Source organism: Anneissia japonica, unplaced genomic scaffold (genome assembly GCF_011630105.1).
Source record: "Anneissia japonica isolate Jap-2015-1 unplaced genomic scaffold, ASM1163010v1 scaffold2994_len2133135_cov197, whole genome shotgun sequence".
Taxonomy (NCBI): domain Eukaryota; kingdom Metazoa; phylum Echinodermata; class Crinoidea; order Comatulida; family Comatulidae; genus Anneissia; species Anneissia japonica.
Window position 1 is genome coordinate 1656145 of NW_022728550.1, and position 25302 is coordinate 1681446.

A 25302-nucleotide genomic window follows, 5' to 3' on the forward strand; every position below is an offset into this window, starting at 1 on the left:
GTTTATAAATTTTATTTTTTAGTATTGCTTGGTATTTTGTGTGTAATATTTAATTTTGTTGTTATAATCCAATTCCTGTACCTATAGGCTATTATTTTTGTTTATTTGTCATACCATAAAAGAAATGCATTGAAGATGATAGGTCATCCTCATGAATACATTAATTTATTAAGTTTGGAAATACAAACCAGTCATAAGTTGAAGATGTTGTAGCATTTTTTTTCATAGGAAATATTTCTTGTTTACGTTGCTTTTTAGGTTGTCTTACCTGGTTTTCTGGACTTCTGCTACATATGCATCACTAGCAATAATAAACAGACTAGAAAAGATGCCCTACAAGCATTGGCCAGCCTAGCAAACACTAAGCGACCTATGATCATTGATGCATCACATTTGGCGTCTTATCAGCCGTATCATTTTGATTTCAGCTTAGCTCAGGAAAAAAGGTTTGAGATCTTTGAATGAATTTTTGTGCTGTATTAAAATACAGTTAAACTTGCCTAAGTTACATGCCAAGTTGTTGTATTTTCCATTTACAATCTGTAAGTCAAATTTTATCTAAGTCAAACAATTTTTCAATGCCATTTTGGATTTGACTTAGGCAAGTTTCAACTGTATATATTTATTTTTTTCAAAATTAGTTTTTTACAAAAATATAATATTTTTTGTTCAGATCGTTTTGAAATTGTCAAAAAAGGTAAAATATTGTTTGTAATTTTGCATCTAAATTAACAACACTTTGTTAATCCTACTTATATGATAATTGCTGGATTTCATCTTATCAGCTTTTTTTTTTTTTTTTTTTAACTGATCTGCCAATATTTATACATTAGGTATTACGTTTATATAAATGTTAATGTACTATGTTGTATTAGCTTACTTTTGTTGCAAGGTACACTTTCGTAATAGACTATTAACCCTTTAAAGTCTTAGCCACAGCCACTACTAGCTGTAGCCAGTTATATAAAAACATCACAAACATTCACTTGTGCTATTTTACTGGGTGCAGCCATTTTTTTTTTTTGCTTTGAACTCTTACCTAATAGTGAGAAAGCTAATTAAGTAATTTAGAAAGTTGCTGTTGAGACAGTGGAACACATAGGTAATTATAAGTTTTCATTTCAACCACTATATTTCAAGGGATAAAATACAGTAAAATCACAACAAACAAAACAACCTAGGTCACTTGCTTACTCTGGCAGGCAGGGGCAAGGCAAAGTAAACAGAAAGGGGGGCGGGGATTGTAAAATACTCATGGTATTTGATAAATTCTCTTTAAATTAATAAATAATATAATGTATGGTTATTAGGATATAGCCTCAATGCCTTACACCTGGAATGGATTGAAATAATTTATGAAATACCTAGTATTTTGTTTCTTTCAGATATAAGAATACAAAAATCTGCTACTATACCAGAATATGTTTTATCTCTACTGAATTTAAAATTTTGGAACAAATATTTTGTTTCTTTCAGAAAAAAGGATAAACCTACTATTATACAAGAATATGTTCTGTCTCTACTGAATGTAAATTCCATTGACATATGTTCAGAGTCGAACCAATCCAGCCTGTGGGGAGCACTGTGTTGCATTCCACACATAAGGTATGTTATGGTTCAGTGGTTATGATGTAAACCAGCTTGTAGTATGCAGTGATGGTGTTCAAAAAAAAAAAAAAAAACATGTTAAACAGTACTTAACTATGAGAATAAGAACATTGGTATCATTTGAAATTTTGTTGTATACAGTAGAAGCTCGTTTTTAAGTACCTCAGTTATATGAACCCTCAGTTTTACATACGCCTCGTACAGATGATGACGTCCTAAAAAAATCCCCGAAATACTCAAAACAGGCCTTTTTAGGACCACCATAATGTAAAAAGAGATTTGTTAGTTTCTGTATGTTCATTATTCTAATACTAGATATAAAGTGATGAATTAATACACTAGACATATTATTTTATTTGAACACTTTACTATGACATCATAATGAATAAGTGATATATTCATATTTAGTCTTGTGTACGTATTGCATCAAAGATCACCACAAAATTAACCCAACCTTAATTTTAATACAAATCCCAAGGTCCCATACCGTACGTAAAATCGAGGTTCTACTGTACATATTTATTTTTTCCAGGCCTATGGACAAAACCAAGTGTAAAGATGCTCTGAGAAATACAATTACTAAATTGGCTCAATTACTTCCCAGTTTAGAAGACCCATTGAAAGGTAATTTAAACTTGAAAACAGTGCTGGTTAGAAAATAAGAAACTCATAATTAATAAATTAAATAAGCCTAGGAGCCTGTTGTACACATTGTGAACTTTTGATTTTTTTTTAAATTTTCACAGTATAACATATGTTTCTGGAGATTAATCATTACTGTAGATACCATACTCAACAAAAACTTGACATTCTTCTGCAATCTTGTTTACAAACATCACTGTTGTGTAAATCATGAATGACATACCCAAACGATTGAAAAGAAACTAAAAGCAACACAAATTTAAGTGCAATGAACCAAGATTTAATTAAAGAAAAAAAAAGAGGACTTCTGTTTAATTTATAATTAATGTAAATTATTACCTTTTTTTCAGATAAGGTGCTTTTTATTTTAGCCTGTGCAGTCATTGATTTATGCATAATATTTGAAGCTGATAACATAGAAATCTTTCAGTCACAAATTGACATTATGGATCTGTTAAGGTATTTGTTTATATTATTTTATATGTCTATCATGATGTCATCATTTTACCTACAACATTATAATGAATTCTCACATGTGTATTTTGTAGATTGTGTTATAGTGTAAAATGATTTTTTACTATATTTTAATGGACGTAAATAGGAACTCAAAAAGAATAGTGCTACGATATATATTTCTAGGAGGTCTGTGCATTCGTTTTGGCGGTAAATCATCACAAACTTTTGGTCCTTATAATACTCAAATTAGTATATGGTACTTAGTACTTAATGACCTCTATTATAGAGGTGACTTCATAAAGACACTACAGCAATATTGATCATACTACAATGAACCGAAGAGCAGAATTATGAACAAGAATGCACTCTTACAAAATCTAACTCAGATCTAGACATCAAAAACACTTCTTCTGTCACTCGGCTTCAAAAAATAAATAGCTATAAACACATTGATTAATTTATATATTTTGTATATTTTTAAATAACTCCCTTATTGCTCCCATACTCTAAATTCAATGTAATTACTTGCCACTGTACGTTTGCCATATATACTGTACATAGCCATGATTTTTATATAAGTAGTGACACATGTAGTATCTATATGTATTCTTGTTCAAGAGCATTCTAATTTTTCTTGTCTTCTAGAAATTATTCACACAATCAACATGCATTACTGATTGGAGATATATTTTTTAAACTCAACAAAACAAATGAGAACAGCATGGTATCAGCTATTACCCTAGATGAAGTTTACCCACTGATCAAGAAGAATTTATCTTCTCCATTTAGCAAGGTAAATCATGTTATCCACCACCCTCATCATTTCATTCAGTGAGGCAAGGTATTCAATAATACTCGGATTATTGTGGAACATTTTAAGCCCTGTCCCGACTGTCAGATTTTATTTGACAAAAAACTGTTGTATGCCCATGTATAGTTATGATGTGCCTATATATGGTCAAGATGTGATGACATCATGTCTGTATTTAGTCATGTCACATGTTTTTGTAAGATATAGTTCTATTCATTTACACTCATCATTATAATGACCTTGGGCCAAGTCCCTCACCCCCCACCAATAGCACCTCCAGAAGGAATCGACATTGCTTGTATTACATCAACTAAGTTCATTCTATTATGCAAACTCTAGAAGCATTGTAAATAATTTTTTTTCCGTCAGTAGTAGATATTTTTTCCGTTTAATTAACTTTTATTATCATCTCATCCTTATTATACATTGCTCCTCATCTTGTCATCCTAAAATCATTAAGATACTGTTATAATTTTTTGTGATGCTAGGTGCCTAAACCATGTAATTTTTTGGCATTATTTCAGATTCGGCTTTTAACCTTACGGATTCTTTCAATGTTTTCACTTGAGCTACCTCAATTAGATGACAAATTGGTGAGTAAAGTTCTGGTATACATTGGAGTTTCTTAAAATCACATTACAAATAATAGGGGTCTTGACAAAGACAGGGATGGCGCACTTAGATTACAACAACATGCAACCTATATTATTTTAGTGGTCATGAATAATTGGTAATCGCCATGTTTAACGTACTAATACCTCCTACAAAGAGACAAACTATATGTTGAATTTGGAGCTGATGTATCCAAAGGATGTTCTCCCGACTCAGCAATTGAGATTCAGTTAGAGACATCTTTGTAAGCAATAGCATTGTAACCTTCTCTGATATATTATTATTATTTGTTGATATATTATTTGTTGTGTTTATTTTAGTATATTGAACAAGTTGGTGTTTTCAGACTTTGTCTCAGAACAGAAATAGTTCCAGTGACAATATCAGACTACCGGGAAAAAATAAAGTGTTTACAACATTTGGAATTTAATGGTATACAGCACAATATTCCAAAAGAATCCTGCCTTACTGAGGTGAGAAAAATTACTGATATTTTCAAATGATTTTTTTAGTTGTAATATTCATTCATCAGATGTTAAAAATTAATAAATTTGAATATTATTTGTTTTGTTTTCAAAGTTGTGTTTTAGCAGTGAAATTATTTAGAGATATATTTTGTGTAGCTTAAATTAAATGTTTTGTTGATTGTTCTTTCTAACATTTACTGGACAGTAACTTTTGTTCCATTATAGTATTTTTGCCTCCCACAATATCAGTATTCTAAATGTTTATAACCAAATGTTTATCTGTTACATTTATAGTTTGCTAAATTTATTTGTAAAGGAAATAAGTGAAAATAATTGATTCATATGAAAAAAGCGCTCCATACATAAAAAAAAAAAGAGCCATGGTTCAGGCCGAGTTGAGAGGTAAGCCAGAGGCTTAATATCAGTGCTGGCTCATGACGTGCCTCATCCAGGCTTCAGTTGGTAAAATTAAGTCTTCTCAGATAAGGACTTTAAAAAGTGCACTTTGAAGTACCCATTCCATTTCTTGCAAGAGTAATAATAATAATAATATTTATTTGGCAATCATCAAGAACAATTATAGCCTGGAGTGAGAATAGGCACAATCCCAAACAGATACTGCACTCACTCCACCTTATAGAAAGAACAGTACACCAAGGGGTTACACCAATTCGATGGTTCATTTCAGCCCTTGTCGTTGTGGAATGATGTGAACAAGAAACTACAATAAGCACCTCTCTTTAAAGGCGGTAGCTAGATTGCGCCTATAGTTTAACACAATGATGTTGCGAGTTATTGGTTATTCTCTTACCTTTATCATACTTCCTCTTTATATACAGTTCGCCCTCCAATTCGAGACCACCTTTGGGACCTGAAAATTTGGGGTGGTCTCGGGGTTGGTCTTCAATTAGAGGGCTAGGTTTGTGTTAAAAGGTTGAAGATTGTTATTTGGGTTTTGGGAAAGTGGACTCAAATTAGAGGGGTTTTGGGATTAGAGGGGCCACAAATTGGAGGGTACACTGTAATAGATTTATATTTCAATTTGTGCAATGTGATACAAACTTATATGAGTTAATGTGACAATTCTGCCGAAAAGTATTTAAAAATAATTTTAGTAACCATTGTCCTATAAAATTTCTCAAACTCTAGGTTCCCCTTCTTTACTTGATCAGTATGTTGTATGCAAACTTCAGGTTACTTTGGGAACCAGTGATGGAGCTTATTAGGTTTGTTATTCATTTATCTTTGATTTTCACGTTAATGTTTTTAGTGTCTCCTCATCCTTCGTGCTTGCCAACATCACCATCATCATCATCATCCTATTTGAGGACATTCATTATTTTTATTTTAATATTTATGTAAATTGCGGTGATGTGTTTACACCACATATTGCAAAAAAATGTTTACATAGCTCTATGCCTGTGCAAGATAGTCATATGCTATGAAATAAAACATAGCTTTCATACATAGAGCAAGAAATAAAATTTATTCTATAAAGAAACTCCCTTCAAGTTGATGACTGAAGTGAAATATAAAGAATAGCTAAATTACTTCGATGCTTAGAATTAAAAAAGAACTAAAAAGAAAAAGATTTATTTGGGATTACATGTAAGGCCTAGGTTAAGGAGCCTAGATAAACTTTAATACTGCATGGTAGTAGATGAATTCACAGACCAATGAAATAATTTAAAAGCTGAGCGATCTCTGGGTAGTCTAGATTTGTGATGGAACTAATGTTCACATAACGCTTTGCATTTACCTAGCACTTAACTCTGGTATATTGTTTTTCAAGGCAACAGTTTAAAAATTGAAATGGAAAGGTAATTGACTTTTAAAGTGAATAATATAGTGCTATTTCCATACATTAAACAGGAATGTTGCAAATACTGTATGAATCAGATATTGCTTTTGGCTTCTGCAGGCCTTAGGAATTCTTAATCAAGCATTATTATTATAAATTACTTTTTTTTATTAATGTATTGAATACAGCTGTATTAATTGCTTATTAACATAATTCCTCTAATTAACTTAGGAGTTATGCATATGGAATGGACAAGAAATCCTTCTGGAAAACATATGTAGATCACCTCAAGGCAGCATCCAATATTTGCCAAAAACTGTTAACTGAAAACAAGAAAGTGTGTGTTCAAACTACACAGCCACCTCCTGTAACTGCAGATGATTGCGAACATGTGACATGTTATCAAGCTGAGAGTGTAGATGAACTCTTCAGCTCTGTGTACAACCATCGTATACAGGATGTTGATAGACCAGACTATGTGAATTTCCGTGAGCAGGCTTGGAAAGCTATGCATCTGTTTGCCGATCGTGCTGAGATTCACTCTCGAGAGTTGACGCCCCTGTTTTTAAATTTTATGGAGTAAGTGGTTATAAGTCTTTCGTATATATTTACAAGATGAAACAAATGCAATAATGGAGCCATCATTAAATGGCAATTTAATAAAAGTAGTAGAACAAATCTCACAAGAATGTCACTTGAAAGGAGCCCAAATAAATTCTGTCAATCTATTATTCATAAATATTATTATTATATTTTGATAGAAACTAGTATAATGTACTGAAGGTATTGAAAGAGAATAATATTTTAAATTTTATATCCCATTAATTTAGGAGAGAATATTATCCATCAGATGTCTTCAGTGCCCCTACACAAGATATTCGTAGAAGGAGTGAGATAGTAGAGGACTCCACCAACCAGGAGGACGTCGTTGAAAACGATAGAGATGATGGAGATGACAGTCAATCTGATGACTTCAAGAAAGGCTTAGGTCTGCCAAGACAGAAACATTCAGTTACCCAGTAAGTTAGAAATATTTTATCTATATCCTCACAGTGTGAAATGAAACTTTTAATATTTGAAAATTATATGGAATTCAAGATATTTAAGTGAAAAAAAATTACTTGTTGTGGCCCAAACTTGACTAACCCCAAAATCTGAAAATATAGGATTGACTTTAATTATTGGGAAGTGTGGGATCTATATTATAATTAGCATGCTTACTGTATTTCAAAGCTTACGGATACAATGCAAAACCAGTAGCACTTAATAAACCTCTGGGATTCGAAACCTACCAGTCTCACAACATTGATTATCAAATTCTCGAGGGCACAATTGAATATCAATCAATATTTAAATTAATTGATGGAAAAATATTGTCTTGTAATATTTTAGACCCAATAGTCGGTAACCATACTAAATAGGTAAGCATCTATGGTTCGGGGTTAACTATGTTATTTTTAGCCCTCAAATTCGAGTTTAAAAATACCAAATGAAGTTAACAAACTTTTCCAATGATCTAAAGATAACAGACCATTCATACATAATTAAAAGTACAGTTTGGGTCAGCTGTATTTGATATGAATTTTTTTATGGAATCTGAATCATTTTTAATATAATATTCTGTTGGAGGGACTGCAGAACCTTGGCGTGAATAACTAATAATAAATAAGAGAATGATCGTAACAATAATGATAGTGATGAAAATGATGATAATAATCATGACAGTTTTTATTTCTAGGACACTTCTGGCTCACCTCGAGTTGTTTGCCAAGTTTAAAGGACCAAAAAGTCTTTTTAAGGAGCCAGAACTGAGGAAGCTGTACACAAGTGTAAGTAGGAACTTCAATTATGCGTGTATATTCCTATCATAATTTTTATTATGTTAAGTCAACAGTGATGTCATCATTGTGACTCAGTTATTTTCTTCTCCCAATTGTACAATTATTCTTCAATAGTAGTGCGCAATTTTCTTACCTTTTGTAGTTTGTGTACAAATTCACTCTAATAAAAATATAAGAAATTTCTTTAATCAGTGGACACTTATAACTAAAACTGAAAATTTAAGAGGAATAGTTGAGGCATAGGCTTATTGACAGTCTGAAAGAAGGAATTTAGATAAGGCCTCACAAGTAGGGTGCCAAGGGCAAGGCCTTGTCTGTGAACAACTACATACAATGACTGAACCATTTCCCAAAGACATAAAAGCATAAATATTCAATTTTTCGGGGCATCATACAGTATTTGTCAAAAATACAAACCTTAAGCAGAGTAGGCTACTGCATCATTGAAGCTCTCGTTTGCCTTTTTTGTCTATGTAGCTTCTGTCACATAAATATGGTAAAGTGCAGAAAACAGTCCTTCAATGCATCTTTGCTTACAAGCACAAGTATCTGACACCCTACCAGGACCACTTCAAACTTCTTATGGATGATAAAACATTCCGAGAGGAAATTACACTTTTCAACATTGATCCTGAACACGGCGTTGTTGAAAAGAACCATCGAGCTGGCTTGATACCTATACTAATGAGGTAATTATTATGAACTGTTGATGTCTGATAAAGTTCTCTGACAACGTTTATCTTTTGAATGTAAATTTAATTATTCTATTTCATTTCATGAGAGTGGCCCTCACAGTCTACAATCACAAATTTACTGATTGACAAGGAGGTTAGTCAGGCAGCTTAGGGCCATAGTTTGACTGAATGATATTAAATGGCTGCCATAATGACCTGAGATAAAATAGAGTTAAGAAGTTACTCCGAAATTGGAGTATCTGCATCCTCCGCCAAAACTCTGATTTCAGAGGTTTTGCGTACTATAGGCGGAAACTCCAGAATCAGAGTTTTTAAAACCTTTAATCAACCCTTCGATTTTGATGTTTTTACGTACTATTATCATTATATAGGGAAAGCAAAATTAACCCTCCAATTCCAAAATTGAATGGTTGATTAAAAGTTTGAAAACTCCAGTTTCAGAGTTTTCGCATATAGTACACAAAAACCTCTGAAATAGGAGGGTTGAATAAAAGTTTTTCTATATGGAGAGAGCTTGTAATTTATAGTATGCGAAAACTCCAAAATCAGAGGGTTGATTAAAAACTTTTAAAACTCCGATTTCAGAGTTTTCGTGTATAATTCGCAAAACCTCCTAAATCTGAGGGTTGATTAAAAGTTTGAAAATTCTTGATTTCTGAGTTTTTGCGTATAATACGCAAAACATCCTAATTTGGAGGGTTGAGTAGAGCAAAACCGCCACAATTGGAAGGTTTAATAATAATAGTACGCAAAAACTCCAAAATCAGATTATTAATTAAAAGTTTTGAAACTCCAATTTCGGCGGTTCCACATAAAATATGTACAAAACCTCAAAATTTTGAGGGTTTTGCTCTCTCTCTATAGAGGGAGCTTGTTTAATTAATAGTACGCCGAAACTCCGAAATTGGAGAGTTGATTTAAAGTTTAAAAACTCCCGATTTTGGATTTTTCGCGTATAGTATGCAAAACCTTAAGAAAATGGAGGGTTGATTAATAGTTTTGCTCTCTATATATGGAGAGAGCTTGTTTAATTAATAGTATGCAAAAACTCCAAAATCTGATGTAATGCATGACACTATGTAATTATTAAGATACCATACAGTATTTGACCTGAAATGACATTAATTGAACTTTGAATGAAATTTGTGATAGTATTTCTTAGCCATATATATTTTTAGACATTATAATTATAATTCCAAGTGGTTTAGAAGTGGAGATATAGACAAGTATTGGTTTTATGTGGTGGCCATTTCAAAATCCAAGGTGGCCATCACAATGACCTTGACCAAAAATTAAATGTTATAACCATAAGGAGCATGTAAAAAATATATGCTTTTGTCTGGAATGTCCACATCCATCTGCTAATCTACTGGGCTAGATATAGATTGTTTGTCAATACCTGTTTTAAAAGGAAATCAGAAAATGTTAATAATCTTAACTTCCAGGATTCTATATGGTAAGATGCTAAGCAAGGCAAAAGCTGGGTGTGCCCAGAAAAGGTCTGTAATTTTGCGGTTTTTAGCAGGTTCTGAAGAAAGTGAGTTAGGTGAATTCATCGATCTTGTTATTGAACCATGCAAGCATCTACTTAAAGGTACGACTAAAAAAGTCTCAAGACCATTTTTGAATACCATTCCGTGGCAAAACAATGTATCTTCATCGCAGATACTTTGTTTTGCCGCATAATCTTGTAGTTACGTTGTTCTGCCACGTGAAATCACTAGATTTTAAAGTCTTGTGCTTAAAGATAGGTTTTGCTATCTCCGAAACGACTCATTATTGAGACCTGAAAGTTTCACAGGTAATTCAGACGTGTTTAATATACTCCTAAATGATATTATCTCAAAATCGACAAAAATGTCAGTTACGTTGTTTTGCCTTGGGCCGGCCATTCAGTTTTTAAGAATAAATCAAAGAATACATAATTCAAATGAAACAGTAATCGATAATTATCACCTCAAAGCCTTTTTAAGGTTGCTGGCTGTTTATTTTTTCTATTAAAAGTTAATATTGTGTTATTTTTCTTACCTCTTTAACTATTGTTAATTGAGTTGTAAAATTGTTTGTTAACAGTAAATATATAAAATAAATTGTACATATAATATCTATCTATGGAATATATGTAATGTTTGTGATAAATATGTATTTATTTGGTGATCAGATACCTGTTCAGAGATGTTAAGAGATGTTCAACAATCCCTTGATTTAAGGTCTGTGCTACCACTTAAGAAAATACACAGGTAAATATACTATGCATGTCACTATTATTTTTGTTGATTTTTATGATGCCTTACAATCAGTGATGACTAGAAATTTGCTGAATTGAGTGTTCAAATCAGACCCAAACCAAGGTCCGAACCAAGTGCTGACTATAGTCAGTGTTTCAAAATAAAAATCCCTGGTATGGCTTATAGAATACCACAGTCATGTTCTCACGATGCCAGGTAGCGCTCTCTGTTTTCAACAGACGTTAGTAACCGTTCATTATGCCTAAATGACTTCATAGGCTTTCTGGAATAGGCATTTAATATTTTACCACCAAAATGTACTAAAAACACAAAAGCTCGCATTTTATTAGTTATCAAACACACATTTAATCATCAATTAAAATTTACAAAGAAAAAGTTAGATACAACATCTTCATAATTACGTTAGAAATTGGGATCAATGGTTTGTCAGTGAAAAAATGGCATCCGGTTGAAAGCTTTTTGCAACGATAGCAATGGAGTAGTATCACGTTTTATCGTGACGTAACACTGTAGTACTCTATGGGTAAAGTTTTATGGTTTAGCATGGCCCAAAATTATGGTTTTAGACTCTAATATTAGGGATTGGCAATCTAAATAACATTGTTTGGATAGGCTAATTAATTTTTTTGATCCAACAAAAATTTTTTTGGCAAAAGGGTCCAGTTTCTCAAAAAGAGGAACCTTGGTAGTCATTGACAACAAATGTGACAGTAGTGAAGGTATTAAGTTTGTGAATAGATGCACAAAACTATCAACACATTGTTGACGGTTGTTGACACTAAGTGATATGACCAATAGCAATAAGCTAATCAATTATTGATAGAATAATGTATTCAGCTATTGATCAGTATATTGATTTATTTTAAATATTTGCTTTTCGACTAGTTTTTTTAACTGTGGCAGTGCCAGTAGTAAATAACAACTTTTTTTTCACATTGCAACAGTGCTGATGCTTTTTCCACACTGCAGCAGTACTTTTAGAAAATAGCAGCTTTTATTTGCACTGCAAGAGCCAAAATTATTATTGTACTGTACTTGTAATCATGTATATGCTCAAAGCAATTTAAATAAAAAATTTAAAGGACGATGTTTGAGTTTAAGTATGTCATTTATACCTTCTTGTTAAATTCTTGATTTAAGCATGATTGATACCATTGCTGTAATATTCAACAAACTGGGCCACATGCTAACGCCTTTCCTTCCCATGATGCTTCATTTACTCATCAGTCTCACAGCTACATTCACAGAAATGCTGGAATTGAGAGATCAGGTTTGTATAAAATACTTTTTTTTAATTTCATTTTTTTGTTTATTTTACGTCCAATGTTGTAAACACCAATTGCAGGACTAAAATATAAAATACAGAAATGCATGCGATAAAACAATATCATACACCCACCCAGTGCAAGATATGATTTCGTTTTTGTCAGACTTTTGTATGACAAATTATACCCCTTTCAATGTTTACACTGACCTGGTTGAAACGTTGGCGGCGCACTCCCCTGGTAGGCAAAAGATTCGCCCGGTGTAAGACATGCACAAGAAATCAGAATTTCATGGTGGTCCAGAGATCTTGTTGAACTTAGGTGACCAAATAATATGTATTAACAAGACGTTTTCTAATGAAAGAGTATAAACAATCCAAAATAAACAGTATGTAGGCTCACACAACCTGCCCCCACATAACTATAAATACTTTGCTTAGTATTGATTATCCTCGACATTATATAATCTCATGGAAATCTATGTCTATGTTATACTGTATTGCTGTGCTTCTAAGTTTGTCTCTAAATTGCCAAACGTTTCTCTTTGTGAATAATAAAATGTCTACAAACTATTTCTGGTATTCACTTTTAATTTCTGTTTCTGTAATTGCCATACTTTTTTCTCTATGTGAATAATAAAATGTCTGCAACCTAATTCTGATATTCACTTTTTTACACTTTCATACCTTGTTGCACAGATCATTTGCTCACTGAAATATAAGCCTGTTAGAGAACCTGCAGCTGTACAAATATCTAAACTTCACATAATCCATCTGTTATTGGCAAGTAATTTGTTTAATAATAATGAATGAAAATACAAAACTCTTCTTTTTTATTCTCATTAGATTCTACCGTACAATGTGAATCAACTGAAAACCCTACGTCCTCTTGGAGTACAGTGTCTGTTGGATTTCTTCATGATTTTTGACAGCTATCCTTTCTCGGCAGAAGAAATCAACTGCATTTTTGAGGCAGCTGTATGGCCACAAATTGCTCGTCTGCCAAATGAGAGCATAACCAGTCCTACAACATTACTGAAGATGATACACAAATGGAGCCTCAACCCAAGGTATGTATTAAAGTAGTTTTACACAGTGTGTGATGATGTGAATCCATGGAGGTCATAACATGTTGGGGTGTGTGCGACAGATTGTTTTCAATGGTGTTAGCTTACTTTCGCAATCGATCAGCAGATAAAGTTGCCTCGTTTATTCGCTCACAAAGATTGAAGATGGTTTCATCAGCCAACGCAGTGTATGGTCGGCTTTAAAGAACAGCAATTGTCAGCAAAACAGCAACTTCCTTTTAGTTTAGTTAACAAGGCATTGCAAAATTAAATTGCATGTTTCCTGTAGCTGCTAATTTTTTTCTTAACTCACCTGATGTGTATTATTTACAGACACTCTACATTAAATAATAAACAAAAAATAAACATTTCATAAATATACATAACTTGTGTTTATCAGGTATTTTGGTTTGCTAGCCAAACATCACCCAGATGATAAGAAACTTACAGTTCTGCCATTTGTCTTCGAATTGCTAAAATCTAAACTGACCACCAAACCAGTGTTGAGCATGGTTCTGGACATTGTGGAAAATCTGTTAGTGATTGAAGACTTTGAAGCAAGTGATAATACAATGGAAATCAAAGTTGAGGACAGACTAGATACCTCCATTGCAATGGATGCATCTTTTCATGGTTTGTTGACTCTTTATAATCTTTTTTTCCAAAACATCCACATATTCCATTTGCTGTATTTTATTCTGTTTTATTTATCCAACATTAATATCATTCAAAGCTTTATGCCAACTATATTCTACACTTATTTGTTACATATTTATTTGTTGTTTGTTTTTTCCAGAACCGCCAACATACGGTACAAAGCTGGTCTTTCCACACATAGCTACGATTTTGGCATACCTGAAGTCAGCACTGTCGAGCAAAGATGAAAAGGAAAGCCTGCCATTGAGAGAGCTAAATATCCTCTCACGGTAAATATTTTTGTATTAATAATAATAATAATGATACCCATAAGGGTAATGGTAATCATGATAATGAAAAATAAAGAAATAACTATTAATAGGATTTTTTTTAAATCATCTATATTTCAGGATTAGTATGTTTGTGACAAATGAACATCAATGCAGTGTGCTTGTTTCCTTACTGCTTCCCTACCTGAAAGGGAATGACTATAGAAACCAGGTAAACATTTTTTTCACATACCTTACAAAATTATTACTAGTTCAAGATATGAAGAAGTAAAAATTATGAATGTGTTTTTAAAGTGAAATGTAAGTGAACGAGAATGTTTTTTTCTTTTTTAAAGAATGTAGAACTAGATCTTCTTCGAACCGTCAGGAATGTGATGAAGCAAACGACAGAGCCATCAGCTTTTCTTGGGTAAAACATTAATATATATTTTGTTGTTAATCTAAAATTTGAAAAAATATTATGAAAAAATGTTAAGAAGTGATTCAATAAAATGAAGTATGATAATTGAGGTATTTTGTTTTCTGCAGGTCAGTCTCTAAGCTCTTGTACACTCTCACCTATAGTCAATCTCGTGTCCTTATCATTGAGATATTCTTCTCAATGGCCCAGAAAGATGAGACCCTAAAAACTACAGCAGAGACAATCGCACAATTGAATGCTTGGGATAAAAGACATGTTGAAGAGCCTGATTTTACAACACGCTTTAAAGCTTTCACTGAAATGTCTAAACTGATCAAAGATTGTAAGCAGCTTGACATGAGAGTCTTAACACCATTGATTTATAACTGTTTCTTCTTCATTTCTAAGGTACGAATCATTTAAACAATTAGCCTTATCTAAATGTGACAAAGACAAGCCAAACCAGTCACTCGTCGCAACTCCTGTTTCAGAGATTATGGTCAAAACATGCTGAAAAGTCAACATTTTTGAAATCTATTTTAGTGCACTAAATTAACCTTTATAATAATAATAATAATAATCTATCAGTCTTATATAGCACTTCATGCATCTGTATATAATCTATACATCATGCTATGCTGTTATTTTCCCCATTTTCCATGTTAAAACAACAATTTTTAACGATTTGGTGACAGTTTCTGCCTACGAAATGCCCAAAATCATAAACTTTGAAGGCTGATTTCTCAAATATTGTTCTTTAAACAGCTGTATGTTTAAACTCCTGTAACGTCATAACAAAATGTCAGATTTAAATGATTCTTTACCATTTTATAGCTTTCATTATACTCTTTAACCCTGTATTAATAGCTAAAAATCGATTTTTGCAACAAGTGACTGGTTTGGCTTGTATTTGCCACAAATTTTATTTCCATTTGAATAAAAAATACAGCGTATAAAGGCTGACATATCTTTCTATCTACATCGGTTTGGGTGCTAGCTTGGAATTTATTGGTTTTTTTTCTTGCTTTTCTTTTGAGTTCCCAATAACTTTTCAATGAAGCAAGATATATTGTTTCTGATTGCAGTTTCTGAAAGCATGGCCTAAATTTATTCGGTATAATAACTTTAAGCTTTGATTCTTTTTCCAATAGAAAGTATAGGCCTTTAAAACTGGAAAAAATGAAATGCTGATGTGAAAAAAGGGGGCATATTTAGGAGGCTGGTAATTTCAAAACGATTTGGGCGTTCGGTCTAAAATTTTGTGTGTGTTCATTATTAATAAAAAGGAACATGTTGGTGGATTATGAGCGAAATGTAAGAAGGTTACCTGGTGACCTTGGTGATTTAATGGAATGACACATGTAGGTTTTCCTCAATAAGAACTACTAATAATACTAGTTATTCTCTATCAACCAACTAATATTGTAAGACTTAGTGAGAGGAGACCAAATTCTTCAATAAAATTTAATGTGAAATTGTTTTTGTTTTTGCTGTAGGTGGATGAGATGTCTTTACGTGATAACTCTGTCAATTGTCTACAAAATATCATCCAGAAACTGGCATCTGGTGGCTTTGGTGAAGAAATGTTTAACTCAATTGTAATCCACAAATACATGCCAGCCATTAAGGAGGGAATCAAGTTAAAGAATGAGGTTATAAAAGAATTATATAGATTACAATATATTATTCTTATAATGTATGCATTAACTCTAATCACGAGTTTTAACAAGTCATCAAGTCTTTACTCTGTTTACTATCTAGGTGTCAAGAGGTGAAATTGTGATGTTACTGCGAGACATTGTCAGGTTGTTCCCAGATCATCCACGATTCTCTGACATGACAGTTCTTTTAGATGAAGACATGGAGAAAGATTTCTTCGAAAATATTAAACATATTCAGGTATCATTCAGCTGCCCTTATTCACTAAATGTTTTTTTTTTAAATTTTCTAAAATGGTTATGCTCATAGAAGCTTGGAACTGTAATTACATGTGTCTGCGTACATCAACACTTACTTCCATATTGTTCTTAGATTCATCGAAGAGGTCGAGCTTTGCGGCGTCTAGCAAAACACTGCACGGATGCCCAAATTGGATATGGAAACCTATACCAATACTTTTTACCCCTTGCGTCTGCCATGGTATTTGATCAGTCCCTTGCAAAGGACCAGAACTTTGTCGTTGAGGCTATTAATACCATCAGGGCTATAACTAGCCAGTTACCTTGGAAATTTTACAGTGTGATCTTGCGGCAGTATTTAAAGCTGTTGACTTTCAGTATTGAATGGCAGAAAGTGGCAGTGAAGTAAGTTGAATCTTTTTAGTTGTTCAAAAAATACAATTAGTTTTTTAATACTTGGTTTTAATTTTTTTTGACTTCATAATTTGTTTAGTAGTACTGTATAAGTATTTTGGGTTTCCATGGGTTTTTTTTACTTTATATACATTTAACTACTTTTCTTTTGTTGCAATTTCAACTTCAATTCTCATTATAGCAATGAGAAAAAGCCCTGTGTTTTGTTGTACAAGCAGACATAGTAAGTCTGGTTAAGATTTTTTTTTTTTGTATGAAGATGAAAACAAATGGAAAGTATTCTTTTTTAGATTGGTGGTTGCTGTCTTAGATGCATTCCATTTTGACCTGACATTATCCAGAGGTGTAGAGTGTTGCATAATGTTCAAGAAAGGGGTAGAGCTAGAGGGTGTAATGGAAAGTAAGTAACTGGTAATTATACATTATTGGCTACAAGTATTAATTTAGTTCAAGAGTATGTATTTCATACAAAATGATTTTTGCCCTCCAGCAGACATTTTATGAATGCGCAGTACATTCCCAAATACTTGCGGAAAAAAAATCGAACCCACGACGTCCGAGTAACTAGCCTGATGTTTTAACCACTAGACCACCGAGCTTGTGCTAGGTGGCTGGTGATTACTCCATTCCACAAATAGCAGCGGGTTCTGCATTGCTAATTCCGATGGCGTTTTGCGTCTGGAGAAATAATAAGTGATGTTGCCTTACCTGACGTGTTATATACTAAATGCTCAGTACATTTTCAGATATTGCAAAAAAAATCTGACAAGTAATTTGAGTGGGAATTGAACTCACAACCTCCAGATAACTAGCCTGGTGTCTTAACCACTAGACTAGCGAGCTTGCGCTTGGTGGCTAGTGATGAATCTGATCCCCAAATAGCAGCAGGTACTGCAATGCTAATTCAGATCATTCAGTACCTATAACACATCAGGTAAGGCAAACATATCTTATTATTTCTCCTGATGCAAAACGCCATCGGAAGTATGTATTTATGTCATTTAATATTTCAAATGCTGCTTGTAGGTAATGTTAAACAGATAAGATAGTCATTTAAGAACGTGAACTAATACTCACTATTTTACTGTCTGGATTCTAGGCTCCTTTTATTTATTCTTCTTAGGCCTTCAACCCATAGAGCAAAGATTACACCTTTTTCTTCTTTAAATAAATGAATTCATATGGTTTATGTTATTTGGTGTATGCTATATAGAGGAATATTGCATTAAACTCATCTCTTATGAAATTGGTACAGGTGCTGAGAAAACAGATGATATAAAAAATGACAGTATCAAAGAAGATAAGATTTTGGAAACTGTAGAAGGGGAAAAGGAAGAGGATGAAGAGATCAAAGATGAGAGCCAAGAGAAGATGAAAAAGGAAGTTGCATTGGCATCCAGAATTCATCATACAATAACTAATAGTATTCTGCCACAGTTATTTAAATCAATAACAAGAAAGGTATCAATTTAAAATTGATTTTACTTTCAGTAATATGCTAATTATTTACAATTGTTTGAGATTGTTTGTCTGCATAATTATTATATTCTGTATCACTACATAAAAATGAATATTGGAGAAAAAATAATTATTTATATTGATAACTCTCATGCTCTTAAATTTTCACAAGGTTCGCACAGATGATGAACATCGTTCTGTAAGGAAGAACATGGCAGATGACAATGAAGTACTGAGAGTTCCAATTGCACTGGCAATGGTCAAGTTATTGCAGTCACTGCCCGAGGAGGAGCTTCATCAGTACCTCCCAAAGTAAGTACTACTCATTTAACTAACTAAAAATACCCTGTGAAAAATTGGCAATATGTTATTTTGTCTTTCCCAGTTTAAAAAAAGTTGAAATAGATAAACTTTTAATATTTTTATGATTCTGGTTATTTTCATATTATTGAGTTAATTTTTACAGCCTAAAAGCTGTAAGCACAGCTAATCATGGTTGAAAAATATGATGTTTTGTATCTTTGCATTTCATTTTTTAATTAGCCTCCCCGAACGAATGCTGTCGTCATCGTCAGTGTTGTTGGTTAAATTGTTTGTTACTTGTTTAACAAGTAACAAACAATTTAACAAGTAACAAACAATTTAACCAATAATACATTCCAAGATGTTTTCTCAACTTCTTATTGTAACTGAACACAACTGGTCGAACTTTAGTACTGACCACCTGTTAGTCAGGCTATGGTAAATGGGCTAACATAATACAATACTACATAATTTAGTCAACTCAGGTGTTTACATAAAAACGACAATGACAAAATACAGTAAAAATAAAAACGACGATGACAAATACAGTAAAAATAACAAATACTGTACAACCGTTCTGTAGTTTCTGTAACAGACTGTCAAGTGGCTATGAGGAGTAAGGCAGTGGGCATTGCTAACTAAACCACATCATCAGTGCAGGTTCTAGAAGCTCCTTGCCCAGGGTTTGGTTGATAGAACCAAGTATTCTAGGATAAGGACTTAACTTGGAGATCCAGAATACACATCTGGCTTGTGTGCACTTTAAAAAACCCATACATCTTACATCTTTCGGAGGAATAAGGAGTTACCCGATGCTATGGTTAATTTCAGTCCCTGTCATTGTGTGATGATGTGAATATGAAGATACTAAGCTCCTCCTTACGGTTGCTACAGTAGTCACAGACCACGCCCTTACGCAATTCAGCACAATGACGCTGGGAGTTATTGGTTATTCTTCTACCATTAACATTAACCATTAAACTATGACAAAGGGGAAAATAGTGAAGAGCAACCAATCAAATATTTGTTTTCTTAATCTAGTGTTGTGATTAAAGTTTGCCAAATGCTTAAGAGTCGTTCGCTTGATATAAGAGAAGTGACACGTGACACATTGGTGAAGATTCTGCAATCACTTGGAGTTAACTACTTCAGTTTCATAATCAAGGAACTCAAACAAACCCTCACTAGGGGTTACCAGGTAGATGTTTGAATGCAATTGCATAAATAATATGAATATAACGTACATAGTTACATCTGCTCACCTATAAAATATAATAGAATGCTTTGTTTTTCTTGTACAAGTAATATTGATTGCAATATTTGAAATTTATTAGATCTAGATGAAACCTATAAGTATCTTGTTTAACTTAATTCTTAAATTTTTAAAATTAAATTTATGTAGGTCAATATGATGCCTATTATTGTTTATTTCACATAATTGTTTATGGCATAAGCAAAGATGAAGTTTATTTATTTATTAACCATATCTTGAGTTGGAGACCCTAACAGAACATGTCTGATGTTCAGGGGCCCACTTGAATACAAAAATATAAAATGTATACAAAAATATAGCCTATCAATCAATTAACCATTACATTTCAATACAGCAAACACTTAAATACAAAAAAATATAAAATTGGTATAAAAATATAGTCAATAATAGTTTAAAAAGCAAACATACAAACTCACTTATAATTTAAAAGCATACAGACATATACACCAGGACACACACACACTCTCACTAAAAAAAAAAGCTATGAAAATAATTAAACATACATTCAAAATCACCTAAAATTCACAAACCGTCAAGATAATAGTCCTATTATATTATTTCAAATTCTAAACGCTATACCGAACAACATACAGTAAAGGTCACAAATCATTTATTACATTAGTGTAAAACAATTTCTGCTAAGTACAGTTAATTATGTGTATATATTTTCTGTAATAAAGGTACCAATTAGTACGTCCTGAGGTGCACATAATGTAAGGTTGTACTTTCACTATAATAATTAAAACATGTATGCATATTATCATAATTTATATTAATTTTTCTTCTTATCAATTGCAGTTGCATGTATTGGCTTACACTGTGAATTTATTAATAAGGACCATGATTGATCAACTGAAACCTGGTGATCTGGACTGCTGTATTCAAGACCTAACTGAGGTATTATAACTGAAAAATGAATTCTGGATGCATGTTTGTTCTGTATTTAGTTTTCATTTTTAATTGTGAACTTTAAATGTATTTCATGTACTTTTAACTTTTTGTATTTTTATTCCCCTGGGTGGGGGTATATTTTGAATAAATTAAATTGAATTGAAATTAAACAAAACTGGTATAATGAGATTGTATTATAGGTATACCTATAAACCTGTTCTGAATTCAAAACACCTACCAGATTTAGAAAGTTTTGTAATTTAGAGAATTTTTCAATATTTCTTAAGGTATTCAATAGTGAACTGTTTGGTGACGTTGCTGAGGAAAAGGATGTTGCAGGAATTGTGGTCAAACTCCTTGAAGCAAAATCAACAAAAAGTTATGATTCTTACCAACTTGTATCACAAAAAATAAGTCAGAGCTCACTCACACCATTGATTCTTCCTCTGAAAGAGGTATGTATGTATTTAGTTTATAATAACCACACTGTTCATTAAGATGCTGATGGCATTCTTGTATATTTAAGTTTGTGAAAAACTGATTTAGCAATGTTGATATTCATTCATGGTCTAGCCACAGAGAGTTTGTTGCATCCTCCAATTACAAGAGTACTGTTTTCTCAAAGTGTCTCTTGTGGTCCCGATGCTAGATTACTGCATTTAACAGCACAGGTATAGGCTTAACTTCAGTCCTGTTCCTGATTTCAAATGCTACAACTACAGTGTATTCTTTTGATTGTGAAAGTAGACCGTTTATTATTTTATTGATGTTGACTGTTTGTACTGAGTACAAGGGTAAAATTGTCTATGTTATCTTGGGAAAGTAATTCATCATAATTGTTGTTATGATAATTACTTTCTCTTTTTATGTTACAGAAGTTGTGCAATGAATAGTCAGTTATAGTACTTGACCATACACAATGTATCTAAATGGCATATCATGCAATTAATTGTACTGGGTGAGCCCCTGGCCCCAAAACAAGTACAATTACTAGCAAGGTCACCAGGGACTAGCCATTCAATAATCTTGTATGTTCAAACCTGTCATTAAGAGTCAATATGTCTAAAATTCATGTTATTGCACAGACCTGCTTACTTGTGTTTTTCTATCCCAAAACAGTTGACAGTACATTACACTGTTTTTGGTTGACTATGGTTTGGTAGAAGCATAACATCAGCTGTGTAGTTGGGGTTAAGTGATATCCAGCTATAATTTTGGTCCTAGTGTTAAAATCACTTTTGGCATTTGCCATATTTAAAAAGATTAACTGTCTACTTCATCTAGGTAAATCAAGGATATCATCTCTATGGTTAATAAAAGATGTGAGGATTGGATAATAAAAATATGATGAACACAAATGTGCATATTGTCATGACCTCTGTGTAAACGTTACACACAAAAAGGGTACAGGATTTTTGTTTTAAAATTTAATCTCTTTTAAAAATTTGTTTTCACCCTTGAACATACATAATGATGATTTCAGTTTAAATCTAAAAGCTGTTGAGTATACCATCAAAACACAGCCAATAGTTGGCAGTTTCTTCACAATAATTAACTACCACGATAATTAACTACCACTCGATCAATTTTGGTGTTTGTAAAATTCTCAAATTTGCTGTGTACATTGAATGCAAGTTGGCTTATTGAAATGTTAATTTTAACCCAATAGATTTGAAATGGAGTGAAAGAAAGAGAATGTTTTTCTACATAAAGAAATGTACACATTAACCCGGGTACTCACTGCATCTGATGTGTATGCAACTGATAATTTTTTAATGACATATAGTTACTAATTCAGTTTTTTTTTTTTAATCTGTTTTTAGGTACTAGATAATACCCATTCTCATCATGTGATTTTGAAGGTACAGGAAGTCCTCCGCAGACTGGAGATTGGCTTTCTTGAGAATTCAGGGATTCCTGACTCAGCAATGTTGATATTCATTCATGGTCTAGCCACGGAGAGTCTACCGCTTGTGACAGAACAAATACAGTAATTTAATCTAGCAATTTCTGTATAGTAATCTAAAGTAGAAGAAAGAACAATTCTTATGGCAGTAGAAGTGGGGTCCATAAAAAACGGATTCGTTTATTGTGATTCAACTAAACCCCATGTTAGCAGGCCAAGAACAATTTTTTGTGCTGCAGTCTATCATACTTTTCTTGATAATCCAATTGCCAGCTCAAGATAAGAGAATTTTTTCTTGATCTTCAATAGAAACATGATAATCTAATCCAGTAATCATGCTACCTTAATTTAGCATTCATAGGAATTTAATTGTAATCTAATCTAAATAATTTTCGAGGTTTGCATGGCAAGAAGACAAAAAGTATCCAGGCGGAGGAGAAAATAAAGTGTTATTGGGGAATGTAAACAGTGTAGTAATGGGATTGATAAATGCTTCAAATTTATATAATTACAGAAAAAATATAGATATCTTATTTTTTGGAGAGTTAAGGCAGTGGTGGGCAAGATAAAAAATAAATTTAAAAAAATAAATTTTCTGAAATTTCTATTCTTTTATAGTTGCGCTAACTTGCCAAAAATATAATTTTAATTTTATTTGAAATCATCATTATTGCCAGGTAGAGGGTTTGCTAAACAAGGGATTAAAATAGTCTCGCCTATAATAGCCTATATGTTTTATGGTTGTTTCTGGCACCTAGATATTTTCTACTACCTATGGCACTATGGTATTTTGGCAATTACCATAATCTAATTTAGTTTAAACCTTTAATATTATTGGAGTGATTAACTTAAGCACTGGTCACACTATCAAATATTATTTGACAAAATTATGCCTAAATATGATGATGACATCACATCAAGGCCATATATAAGCATAGGAAATTTGATATGGACCTTAAAATCCATTATGGGGAAATTTGACCAGGTTTCTACACTATCGGGATTGAAGATGACCAAATAAAGAATTAAAATATAGAAAAAACCAACATGATGGTATGATTGTAATATTTGGAATTTTTCCATTTTTTTCAATTTGTTAATATAGAGCAAAGAGCAACATTAAGGGGGTACGTGACTCACGCCTACAGCCACTTAGCACATACTTACTACCAGAAACTCCAAAAAGAAGCCAAAAACACCCACAAATGAGCTTAAAGACAAACGTGCACATCATTGTTGAATTTGGTCTCCAGGTGAGTGAAACATTTTGATGCATATGTGTTTTTTTTTAATTTTATTTAATTGCAAGTGATTTTAAACACAGTTCGCTCTCCACTTTGGTTTCCACTTCAGTTAGCTTTGCGTTAAAAGATTGATGATTTTTATTTGGCTCTTGAAGGAAGTAGTTTCAATTTGGAGCAGTCTTGCAATTAGAGGGGTCTCGAATTGGAGGGTGTACTGTATGTAAAAATAAGGTCTGTAATTGGATGTGGTCTGTAATTGGAGGATGACTTGTAGTTCCATTTATAATAAATCCTAAATAACAATTTTTATTCAGTTATTCTACCTGTCACTGAAGAAATTCAAGTACAGTGCTGCCAACACCAAACACATTCAGATGCTTGATCCGTTTGTTGTCCTTTTGGTAGAATGCTTGAATTCCAGATACACCAAGGTATATTTTATTTACTGATTATTGTAACATTAGGTTCTTGTTAAATAACCAAAAATCTGTGGCAGGTAATTATTAGCAAAATGTCTTAAAGGCACAAGCAAGAATGGCATTGGGAGGTTTTATATTTGATCTCTCTTGCACCAATGTCCAGTCCCTTACAAATGCACTCAATTTCGTCCTCTGTATTGTAGTTACTGGTTGAATATCCTCAAGTTCTCTTCATTGCCACTAAACTTAAAATTGACCTTCCAGTTGCATTTTCAAACCACAAGTGAATTTTTTTAAACCATATCAAATTTGACATGTTAATTGTTATGTTGTATAGAGGGTAAGTTTGAGATCTGCCAGTGCTGTACGTATGTATACCATTGCGTAAAAATTTGTTTTCTGCTTACCTTGTGCTTCGGATGGGACATTAAACAAAATAAGTAAATCAGTACTTCTTCATAGTAGGTGCTGCATTGTTAAAAAAGCATTATTGAGAGTATTCTGACCTTTAAATGTGTTGTATCAAAAATGCTGATTGAAGAACGATCTGCCTGCGAAATAATTGGGAATATATCAACCATTAACAAAATACAGTATAGAGAAAACCCTATAAAAATAAAGAAAATGATTATGAGCAATACTTGTCACCTGCTAAAT

At 32.6% G+C, this 25302-nt stretch overlaps 1 protein-coding gene across 2 annotated transcripts in view; it reads left to right on the plus strand.

The window, feature by feature from the left end:
- The first annotated feature begins 262 nt into the window (after window positions 1-262).
- The window catches only part of LOC117114303 (small subunit processome component 20 homolog), a 33400-nt gene continuing 8360 nt past the window's right edge, over window positions 263-25302 (plus strand). Inside the window, exons 1-33 of one of the 2 annotated variants that reach the window (XM_033257937.1) lie at window positions 263-446; window positions 1477-1605; window positions 2141-2232; window positions 2601-2709; window positions 3352-3499; window positions 4042-4110; window positions 4450-4602; window positions 5746-5822; window positions 6629-6976; window positions 7228-7416; window positions 8136-8226; window positions 8716-8927; window positions 10379-10527; window positions 11095-11173; window positions 12323-12452; window positions 13293-13516; window positions 13914-14146; window positions 14310-14439; window positions 14560-14650; window positions 14775-14848; window positions 14968-15247; window positions 16336-16491; window positions 16601-16738; window positions 16871-17142; window positions 17442-17551; window positions 18407-18612; window positions 18782-18921; window positions 19954-20110; window positions 20984-21082; window positions 21364-21531; window positions 22900-23066; window positions 24088-24235; window positions 24541-24657. In XM_033257937.1, coding sequence (XP_033113828.1) covers window positions 373-446; window positions 1477-1605; window positions 2141-2232; window positions 2601-2709; window positions 3352-3499; window positions 4042-4110; window positions 4450-4602; window positions 5746-5822; window positions 6629-6976; window positions 7228-7416; window positions 8136-8226; window positions 8716-8927; window positions 10379-10527; window positions 11095-11173; window positions 12323-12452; window positions 13293-13516; window positions 13914-14146; window positions 14310-14439; window positions 14560-14650; window positions 14775-14848; window positions 14968-15247; window positions 16336-16491; window positions 16601-16738; window positions 16871-17142; window positions 17442-17551; window positions 18407-18612; window positions 18782-18921; window positions 19954-20110; window positions 20984-21082; window positions 21364-21531; window positions 22900-23066; window positions 24088-24235; window positions 24541-24657 — 4959 coding nt within the window. In that variant the 5' untranslated portion in view covers window positions 263-372. Of the gene's footprint in view, window positions 447-1476; window positions 1606-2140; window positions 2233-2600; window positions 2710-3351; window positions 3500-4041; window positions 4111-4449; window positions 4603-5745; window positions 5823-6628; window positions 6977-7227; window positions 7417-8135; window positions 8227-8715; window positions 8928-10378; window positions 10528-11094; window positions 11174-12322; window positions 12453-13292; window positions 13517-13913; window positions 14147-14309; window positions 14440-14556; window positions 14651-14774; window positions 14849-14967; window positions 15248-16335; window positions 16492-16600; window positions 16739-16870; window positions 17143-17441; window positions 17552-18406; window positions 18613-18781; window positions 18922-19953; window positions 20111-20983; window positions 21083-21363; window positions 21532-22899; window positions 23067-24087; window positions 24236-24540; window positions 24658-25302 lie in introns of both variants that reach the window. The other variant, XM_033257938.1, reaches the window with a different exon arrangement.